At 36.8% G+C, this 10,840-nt stretch overlaps 1 protein-coding gene across 3 annotated transcripts; it reads left to right on the plus strand.

The window, feature by feature from the left end:
* Window positions 1-4,262: 4,262 nt before the first annotated feature.
* Window positions 4,263-10,204, plus strand: LOC121975313 (transcription factor LHW-like). Of its 3 annotated transcripts, none has more exons than XM_042526883.1 (10): window positions 4,263-4,747; window positions 5,172-5,366; window positions 5,461-5,533; window positions 6,118-6,159; window positions 6,284-6,343; window positions 6,492-8,225; window positions 8,335-8,436; window positions 9,409-9,549; window positions 9,654-9,764; window positions 9,864-10,204. In XM_042526883.1, the coding sequence occupies exons 1-10, from the start codon at window positions 4,650-4,652 to the stop codon at window positions 10,017-10,019; spliced, it is 2,712 nt and encodes a 903-aa protein (XP_042382817.1). In that variant the 5' UTR covers window positions 4,263-4,649; the 3' UTR covers window positions 10,020-10,204. The 3 variants fall into 3 exon arrangements, with proteins under 3 accessions (XP_042382817.1, XP_042382816.1, XP_042382819.1); XM_042526882.1 differs by having other exon boundaries at window positions 4,268-4,747; window positions 9,639-9,764; XM_042526885.1 differs by having other exon boundaries at window positions 4,610-4,856; window positions 9,639-9,764.
* Window positions 10,205-10,840: the final 636 nt, after the last annotated feature.

The following is a 10,840-nucleotide window of genomic DNA, read 5'->3' on the forward strand; positions in this document are numbered from 1 at the left end:
ATACTAAAAAATTTTTACCTTTAAAGATAATGTTGTATGCTTCGACATTCTCATAAATGTGCTAATACGGCGCGATGGGACAAGGAGCTAATGTGATGACAGTAGTGAAGCTGAAGTTTGACCTAGAAGCTTTCGGAAACATAGTAACTGATGAAAGATATTATTTGGATTTCAAAACTATTAGTGAATGATATGATTTGGATTTCAAAATTGTCGGAGAACAAAGAAGTCAATGAAGGTGCCGATGGAGGTGAAGAAGACAGATATCAGGAGGATCGATGATGCAGGACTTCACTGGTGAAACGTTAAAACGATGAGAACCAGCAGGCAATGTGGTTCAGGAGGGGGAGTTAGGGGTTTGCGTTTTTAAAGATGAAGCGGAACTTCGTCATGAGTTTTTTATGGTAAAACTAAAGTGGTTCAGGATGTCATTTTTCCTTGCTTCGGACGAGCAACCAAGCTAGGTGGGCAGCGACATGGACAAATAGGCGACATGGATGAGTGGTAAAATCAGTACAACATACTGATTTGGTAATTTATAAACTATGCTACGCAATTTAATAATTACGAAACCTTACCTATGCGATTCAGGAAAAAGCTGAATATATTTTTGTTCATTATTTATTGAGATAACGAATATATTCTATGTCCTGAATCTTATGGGACAGCACAAAACAGTAGTACTTAGCATGAAATCTCCCCCCTGAATACCCTCTTCTATTAATATTTAATATATCAAAACAGTGTAATTAGCGTGAACACTACAAATTACTATGTAGATGATGTTTCTGTCTAGTTTCCGTAGTGCGCCTTGGAAGTGGATTAACCACTATACCTCCATGTCACCACTTAGTGGCATCTTAGTTGTGTAGTTGAGCTTGAAAATGACGACTTGAACTCTGTTAGGAATTGGATTGCGTCAACCTCATCCAACTTAGAAAGCATTTTTTAACGCTATCTGATACCTTAAAGTATGATTTCTTTAGATCTTGCTTTAGATCCATAGTAGAAAATCAAAAGGTTGATTTGCTTTTACAAGGACGGCATTAAACTATAGAGGTGCTTTTGGTGCTCAGAAAGTGATGACAACTTCGCTAACTGAGATAAGTGACACCTACAATATGAACATTGATCAACATCAATAAGCCGAAACCAACCAATGTTAATGTAGCCTCTGGATAATTATAGTTTGCACCCCACAATGACAATGATGGAAGATTCATGAGTGTTCACAAGTCATATCTGTACCATAGTATCAGTCTCCACTCGGACCTTATACATTGCAACTACTATCAATCGGTCTTAATGCATTGAGGGATAGTTACTTCCAATAGCAAAAGAGTCACTTTCTTCCCTTTTAATGATTTGTTTGTCTACTTTGTCCATAGCAATGTGATTTAACTACAAGTGGTTTTTTAATGACTGGTCGATTGTAGGGCTTGCTCGGTGCTGATCAGTATGATTTCACGTTAACTAGGCTTAAACCAGGTTTTGCTTTGGGACCACAAGAATAGACACATTCTAAATGAGGTGAACCACAATTGTCATCAACTCATCCTTGTCTAGGTCCACTAAATTGTCACTTATCAGTGAGAATGGGCACCTTGACTTGCAGAGGTAATGGTCCCTGAATGAGTACATGTATCAAGATATTGTTTTAGACGTATATAGCTTACTCTAGATCAAGTACGTGTAGGTTTTCACAAGATCCTTAACTTTAGCACAACAAAGAAACCCACATTTTTTTTCCAACCAAAGGAAATGTGGCTTCCATGTGTGGCCTACTGCATATCTGTTTGCACAAAGAATACTTTTTCTAAAATCATCAAAAATATGCTCATCCATTAAAGTTTCCCCATGTCAATCCAAATTTTGCAGATCCAAATCACCCATCAGTCACATGTACTGGCTCACTCCATGTCTCACATTTCCCTGTAGGGAGTCTGTATTGGTTTGTCCAAGGGTTTGGGACAAAGCCACAAGGGTTTAGTGTCTGGAAGCAAAATAAAAAGAAAGGACAAAAGCAAAAGGAAGACTGCAAGCTTCTTGCAAAAGAAACAGGAACTGATTAGTTATCTCCTTCTTGGTTTGTACTAATCCAAATCAGAAAGGATGAGGTTTCAGAAGCAAACAAGTCTTAATCTGCCCATAAACAAATTACAAAAAACAGATGAGAATGACAATTTTACTCCTTTTTTTTAATCTTATTCTAATCTTGGCTTTGGCTGTGACTTTGAGCCATATCAGAATCAATTTCATTTTGGAACTTCCCTCAACCATCCCTTAACAAGATGCAAATCTGACCTTTCATCAGTATTTCCAACATGTTATAACTCTTAATGTTTTTGCAGTATTTCCATTTAGATCATGTCCAAACAAACAAGGTACATCATAATTGCCATCATCAAGCACAGACACTTTTGGCTGAGATTTTTCTGATTTAACTAAAAAGAAAGTGAGATCCACAATTATGAACTGGTGTGACCTTAATCCACCTACTTGTTTTATGGTGATCAACATCACCGTCTAATGCCAGTGGGCCTTAGATTGAGTAACAAACAAAAAGGACTAGTGTCAAAGCAAAACATTTGCTTTTTGTGGAGATGGTGTATAAACTCTATAAGCCAAGGTCAAGATTCTCATACAGATATGTCTTTTACTGGCGTCTCTCTTTTTGTTTGTTTTTCACATTTTTCCCGTTGTCCTCTTAGATTGAGTTTCATCAAAGTAAGTTTTCGTCAAAGGAAGTTTCCAATGTAGAAATACTAATCAATTGGAAAAACTGGATTTTTTTTTTAATTAGGATCAGTAACAAACTGGAAAAGAAAAATTAAGGGGGGGAACAACAAAATCAAAACCCTCCCTAAAAAAAAAAATAGATCCGTTACCTTAGCGGCCCCCCTAGTGCCGGCCCCACGGATATGGAGGGAGGTTCATGCAGGTACATAGGCCATAGACGCATGGCGGGATAAACCCCAGGTCGTCAGTTCTTGAGAATCGACCCCTGACCATTACGCCAGAGATATCATGCGCCCACCGTCTACGCTACGCCCTGGGGGCCAAAACCCTCCCTCAAAAGGATAAAAGGAAAGTAGCTATGAGCAAAACAAAACACCACTCCCAAAATCTTCAGCTGCAAATTTTTTTCCGAGTATTTTAAAGCAAAAGGAAACGATTGGGGGCAATTACCTGACCATCCGCCGCTAACATTGCTTTGAAAAATCAACCCCTTCCCTCTCTACCATTGAAGGACTGCATGATTAACTAGTGTACAAAGTTAAAAAGTTGAGTTGTATCTAGCCGAGCTAACTTAACCGAGCCGAATCGAGTAAAATTTTAAAGTATTTAAGTTTATTTAATAAGATAATCGAGTTGAGTTGAATTGAATTTAAATAAATTAAATCTTTGAAATAATTATTTAAGTTTAACTTAATTTAATTTTTATAAATTTAAGTTTGTTTAAAGTTTGGCTCGAATTTAATTTATTTAGATATTATCAAATTTTTTATTTAAATTTGATTTCATTTTGATTCGAGCTTGATTCATTTATGTATTATCGAATTGTAAATTTAAATTTATTTAATTATTTAAAACTTTTAGTTATTAAGTTTGATAATTTAAATTTATTTATTTATTTTATTTTTATTTTTTTATTTAACATATTAATAAGAATTTTATTAATGAAGATGACTCGTAAATATTATTTAAAAATATTATTTATGAATATTAATAAATAATACATATATATTTAAATTTATCTATTCAATTTAACAAGCTTTCAAATTTATTTATTTAATTATTCTTATTTACATTAAACGCAGATAAATAAATTTTTATTAAATTCAACACTAAATTTATTGAAAAATGTTAATTTACTAAGTGGGCCCACTGCTGTCTAACCCTCTTCCCTCAGTGGCTCCCCTCGTAATTTAACTAAATGTCGGGGTCTACAAGCAGGGCCTCTGCCCTTTGGATGTGACTAGATCGTCCGCATGAGGATCACCGCTGATCATCGGCCGAACCCATCAAATGAGCACGTCTTCGTGTTACGGTTCTGCAAATAGCTAGGTGGCGTGGCATTTTAGTTATTATGATGACAATGAATGGGTAATTATTTTTACGGCTCTGATTAAGCATTTATAATTAGAATTCCGTGATACCCGCAGATCCACGAATAGGAAGACGGGGTCCAGGTAGTTTTGAGGAATGCTTAAATTTATAACGGTTTCCATTTTTGCCCTCGTAGGGGAGGAATGATGATGGAAGCCGACGCTTTAAAAGAGTGGCTCGCACTATGAAGGCCTCTTCCACCGCAACGTGCTCACTTCGCGCTCCGAGGAGGCGCTCGAGAAGCTTCCCTCGTGCTCAAGCTCGTCGATGGGTGGCCGGCGACAAGCGGTAAAGGAGGAGGAGGACGAAAAGGCGGCACGGAACGGAAGGAAGAGGGGCGGTCGGGTGCGGAGCATGCAGGCCGGCCGGGGCTCTCGCCGCCGAAGCTAGACAGGCTCAGGTCACGGAAGCGACGTCGCGTCGACGTCTCTGTTTCCATAAATAGCTCTTGCATCCTTTTCGGATTTGGTCTCCCGCTGCGGTGAAGTCGGGATCTTCGTTTTTGTTCGCTCCGGAGTGCGTTCGTTTGTTTCATCCTCATGGGGTTGCCGCTAAGAGAGGCGTTGAGGCAACTGTGCCTTGACTATGGGTGGTCCTACGCTGTTTCCTGGAAGTTGGATGTCTTCCAGAATCGAATGTAAGCTAGCATGTCTTGGTTGCTGCCCCTTCTACTATTTCGCCGGATAAGTTTTGGCGAAGATAGGGCTTGTTGATTGGGTTGTGCACAGCTTGGCTGATAAAGAAAGGTTTCTGCTGTTAAATTGTTAACGTGATGATGAGCCGTATCTGACATGTTTTTTGGATAGATGTGCAGAATAAGTTCTTGTTTACATTGAATTTTCCTTCCTTTTTCATTGGCATATAGCAACGAAAAGATACAAGATTTATTAGGTAGGAGAAACTGGAAACTTGTTGTCTTGATATTTGGTCTTGCTTGGATTTTGCTTTGTTAATTTTAGCTATACTCATTTCAGAACGAGTGGAAAGTTTATGATCTTTTGATCGAATTGAATGTTTCCGCATTTTCTTTTTTTTATGAAGACTGTTGTGAAATTTCACAGGCATTTGATCTGGGAAGATGGATACTATAATCAGAAGCCTAGCGTTTCAAACATCAAAATCTCAATTTCTCTTCCCAAGCAAGAAGATTTGGGTATCAATAGTTACTTCTCTGAGCTAGGCTGTGAAGCAGATGATCCAATAAAAGTTCTGGTCGACAAGATTATGGCATCCCATGTCCATTTTGTCGGAGATGGGTGGGTTTATTTGCATCTGGTCTTTCTTGATATTCACATTGATTTATACATTTCTTCCTATCAGGACAATTACTTAAGAACTTGTATTTTTCAGGTTAGTTGGACAAGTGGCTTCATCTGGAAAATATGTATGGATCAATAAGCATAGATTTGGTTCAATATGTAAGGTATATATCCTGATTGTTATGCACGTCTTCTGTTTGGAATTCTTATTCAACATTGGTTGTCTAGTCAGCATTATTAGTATATAAAACTTTGTATCTTTGCTACCCCACTTGAACCAATTTTTGTATCATTGCGTTCTTGTATTAAGGAAGCAGGCAACAAGAATAGATCTGGTTATTTGGTTGGAATGGTAATCTTGTTGTTTATATATTAGGCTCTTTTTTTAAGTTCTTGAAAATGACTGATTAAGATAGCATAAGCAATCTGTCATGACTTCTATCTGGTCCTAAATCTGAATCAAATTACTCCTACACTACTTGACATGATTCCTTTGTTTAATATACACAAACTAAATTGCATTCTTCTCTAGATTCTTCATAACTGCAGTATTCACCATGCAAACCAATGTATATCTTAGATAGTTAATGTTCATCTCATGAATAAGTATTCATGTTGGATCTGTATTACCTCAATCAATTGCTTTATCCAACTTTGATTAAGCACCTACACGTCAAATTATTTAGGATAGAGTGTTTTTGATTGTAATGGCTTGTTTGCGTCCTAATTGATTTATTTATTCTCTAAGGGTCTTGCTGAGTTGAACTGCCAATTTGCCGCAGGCATACAGGTTAGGCTGTTCATCTTGCTGTTTCTTATTGTTCTCACTCACATATTCTTCTAAAATATAATTTTTTTTTTACATTAATTATGTTATTCTCAACTTAATTTATGATGTGTTGATTGTGTTGCAGACCATTATAATTATTCCTGTGCTTCCATATGGGGTTATACAATTTGGTTCTACTCAGATGGTATGCTTTTCCCACTATACTACTTTGGAATGGTTCATATTACTAACTTGATTTATCTTGTGCTTTTTTCCCTTTTGCTTCAATCTGCAAATATTGATAAAATTCGTTAAAATACTATGGGGTTCTGATGTGTGTATCCATATTACAGGTTACCGAAAACATGGGATTCATTCATCATATAAGAAGTTTGTTCACAAAGATAACTTATAATTCAAATGATCTTCTATCTGAGGGTACCCAGAAATCTTTGACAGAAGAATGTCAAACATATACATCATGCAGGTCAACTTTTGGTTCTCGATCTACAAATGCATGTCTTAATGTGGATGACAGGCCAAATGTCACTTCTGATTGGTGCAACCCTGACTCCCTCAAACCCCAAGCCCCAAGATCCTTCTCTGAATATGTTTCCTTAGCGTTGTCGCAGTTCAATAAGAAAGTACAACCTTGTGCTTCTCAACTAGTGCCAATGAAAAAGGCTGTAAAGATGGCATATCCTATAGGCAAGCTTATCTTGCAAAGTGCAGATGGCATATTTCATATGCCAGACATACAGTGTATCCAACAGGTACTACTAGATGATACAAACTCCAGATGTCAAAATGAGCATTCTATTTCCAACTCAGTTTTACTGTCTAATACAATAAAAATCTTGGAAGAAGAACTCATGTTTACCTCAGGTGTCAGACCTTTAGAAGCTGCCAACAATGTTTCTGACATTGGCAATATTAATTCAAGTTCAAATTCACCTCGAGTTACTAAATATTTAAGTTCATCTACTAAGCTATCTTTAAGTGGGGCACCTCCAAATTTAGACCAAAGAAGCCATGTGCTTAGACTTCGAAGTACATGGACATCAGAGGTTACCATGGAGCATCCTTTCTCATGCAATGAAGTTGCATATACTCAATCAAATGCAGAGGTAAAAGAAAATGATGATTCAGTTCAAGCTTCACATCTTTATTCTGGTGAATCCAGTGGTCAAGTTTCTTACTTTGATATGCTCCCTAGTGTTCTTCAAGAATGTACAATACACGACCTGAAACCTGTTCAGAGTGATCAAATAGGTAAAAATGTTGATTATGAGGAAAATGGCACTCGTACTCGCATACTGTGTGCACAAAATTTGAAAGAATACAAGCTTCTTCCCACATCGAGTCAAACTTCATCATCTTTGTTTGCTTCAAATGATGATACGTTTCATATGTCAGATGTTAACCAGAAGACATATTGGATAAATGACAATTTGACCGATGTGGTGCATAAGAATTTTACAAATGCTTGTAACTTTATTGATTTACCTAGTCTCCCAGCAGAAACAGATGCTCCTCCCATCCTTGATTCTTTGAATGAACAAATCTCTTATGCTGGGTTGTTTTCCATAGATAACAGTAATCAATTATTGGATGCAGTGATTTCAAAGATCAATCCAGGTGTCAAACAGAGATCAGAAAGTAATGCTTCGTGTAAGAGTACAGTCACTGATACTTATAGTGCAAATTGTGCTAGAACTCCCAATCATGGTGAAGTACATTTGGCAAAGCACATGAAAGATGAGTTTGTTGGTTTTGCACCATTAGTGGTAAAAACAGAGCCTTCACGCATAAGTTATGGCAGATCTTCGTGCAGCAGTGAGAAAAATGGAGAGAACTATCATGAGTCTGGGTTTCATAAGTCTCAAATCAGCCCATGGGTTGGAAGCTGTCACAGTGCTAAGAATGATTATGCATCAGATTCAACTAGTAAAAGGGTTTCAGAAATAGGTAATCTGAACCGAAAGAGGTCTAGACCTGGAGAGCGCCCTAGACCACGGCCAAAAGATCGGCAAATGATCCAAGACCATATCAAGGAGCTTCGAGAAATAATCCCGAATGGTGCAAAGGTACTTTGTTGTAACAAGAAACTCTGAACCTTAGTTTCCAAGTTATGCTTGTTACTATGTAAGAGCACTGGTAATTTATTTTTGCCTTTTGATGTTGGTGGTGGAGCAGTGTAGCATTGATGCATTATTGGAAAAGACTATCAAACACATGCTTTTCTTGCAAAGTGTGACAAAGCATGCTGAAAAACTGAAAGTTGCTGGAGAACCCAAGGTGTGACTTCACTGCATGCTTATTATATGCCATGTGTTTACTTGTTTAGATATGCCAATAGTGACATAGTTCTTTGCCAAAACTTCAAGCCAACACATTACTGTCAGTCACTATCATGATTAAGGTGCCTATCCCAACAAATTAGAGTTAGTTATACTAATCTAATCACTCTATTGAACTTTAACGAGACTACATCACTAATATTCAAATACAGTAGTTCATTTTTTATTTTATTAACAAATACTTTCTTTAATCTCCTTCAACCCCTTGTATTTTATACTCCAATTATTCAACCCTTCTTACTATCTAACATGTTTATTGTTTGAATCTGTTTTTCTCTTGGTTTGTCAACTATCGAAGCAGTAATAATTGCTCCCAAATGTTAATATTTATTATTATTATTGTTTTCCTTACTACTAACTCTACACATTCACCTCAGCATTACAATCTATCATGCATTAACTTTGTTAAGTGTTGCTTCCAAACAGTTCTCATCCTTATCATTCTTCTAAAATTTTTCTTTTAGCCTAGCAGGTACAGGACGGCTCATCTCTATTTTGACTATACATTCTTTACTATTTTAATGATATCTTCACTAATACACCTTTATTATTATTATTATTATTTTAAAGTTTTCCACCGGTAAATCGGGAACGTTTAAGAGAAATTCATCCATTAATTTTCCGGACTCGATCCTTAGAATATCTCTTTATTATTGAACAATAGATTGAAGATATTGAATTTCTTACTGACAGAGATTTTATTTTATTCCATCTTCACTATGCCATCATTTTTTTCTTTATTTTTATTGAAATTACATTTTAGATATTCAAATTTGGTTTTGTTTATATTAAAACCATTAATTTTTGTAGTTTTCAACCCAATTCAAGTTCTGAATTTAATCTAACTGTAATCATCAATTAGTACAGGGTGGTTTCCATTTTATCAGATTCTTGTATCATTCCCATGCAGATCAGCACTCATCAAGGTGGTTTGCTCTTGAAAGACAACTTTAATGGTGGTGCAACATGGGCATTGGACGTGGGAACCCAACCAATCACCTGTCCCATTGTGGTGGAGGATCTGAACCCTCCTCGTCAATTGCTGGTAGAGGTAAACCATAATACCCTACGCTTATACAAATCCCTCCACGTTTATTCCTCATCGATAAAGCGAAAGCCTCAAGTTGCATTTCCTCACAGATGCTATGTGAGCAGGGATGTTCCTTTCTGGAGATCGCTGACTTCATCAGAGGATTGGGTTTGACCATACTGAAAGGGGTGATGGAAACCCACAAAAACCATGCCTGGGCACGGTTTGCTGTCGAGGTACTACTCTTGATTGTCCCCTCGCATACAACAATAAAAGACTACTGTGAATCTTGCGCAAATCCAATCGCTAAAACTAGGCTGAACAATTATGTGCAGGCGAACAGAGACGTGACTCGGATGGAGATATTCCTTGCACTAATGCAACAGTCAGAACCCTCAGCTGGAAGCAGCATGGGACTACCAAATGCTGGTAATATCAACATGCCTCACCCTATTCTCCAGCCAACCTCTGTTCCTGAAAGAGTCATTTGATTAGTATTCCGGCTCCAATTGAAAGCTGTTTATGCTCATGCTTGTTCTGAATGCCGGCGGCAAGCTTGTCTTGCAGCCACTTCTGTTTTTTTTGACTTGTTCTTGTTTCCCTCTCTTAGCACTTGTTCTTATTGCCAAACATGTAGATAATTGTGCAGGACTGAATTCAGGTTGTTGTTTGTTTCTTTTTTTTTTATTTCAAAGCATGAAATATAGAAATACAAAATCTATAAAACTCACAGTGATCTCCTATAGTAGATCTTGATCTTCATTTGTCGTCGGAAGAACGATTACGAACGAATCAGAAAGTTTTTCAGGATTCACAAACCAAATCCTACAAAGGTATGTTCTTCTTCGTTGATTACTTGCTCACCACCTCTACCTTTTAATTCTTTGGACGTCTTTTATATAAAGGCAAGCGACAATAATATCGCTCATAAAGGAGGAAGATGAAAGGTCGTTCATAAAGGAGGAAGATGAAGGGGAAGAGGCATCCTTTTATTTTCGTAACTCCTATATCTCTTACTCGTTCAAGTCAATCCATAAAGGTTAATTAGTCACAAACATAAATTATATTTTAATCAAGTGACAAAGATCAGAGAAAAACATGAATTAGTCATAAAGATCAAATAAAAATATTCATTCCATATTTTAGGAAAAATGGTTCGTGCAATAACAAGCACACTGAGCAATTAATGCTAAGAAGATTGTTACAACTTACATAGCTGCTCTATAGAATGAATCAAACCCTAATTAAATTATTTTTATTTATATCAATATGAACATTTTTAATCCCTCATAATGACTATTATGTCAATAAC

This window comes from Zingiber officinale, chromosome 4B (assembly GCF_018446385.1).
Source record: "Zingiber officinale cultivar Zhangliang chromosome 4B, Zo_v1.1, whole genome shotgun sequence".
Classification (NCBI taxonomy): Eukaryota; Viridiplantae; Streptophyta; class Magnoliopsida; order Zingiberales; family Zingiberaceae; genus Zingiber; species Zingiber officinale.

Excerpts from the sequence above, each read along its gene's own strand:
- LOC121975313 (XM_042526882.1), top strand. The coding sequence starts at position 4,650 with ATGGGGTTGCCGCTAAGAGAGGCGTTGAGGCAACTGTGCCTTGACTAT. Across the intron at positions 6,344-6,491 it reads AATTTGGTTCTACTCAGATG|GTTACCGAAAACATGGGATT; the intron begins GTATGCTTTTCC and ends TCCATATTACAG. Across the intron at positions 8,226-8,334 it reads TAATCCCGAATGGTGCAAAG|TGTAGCATTGATGCATTATT; the intron begins GTACTTTGTTGT and ends GTGGTGGAGCAG.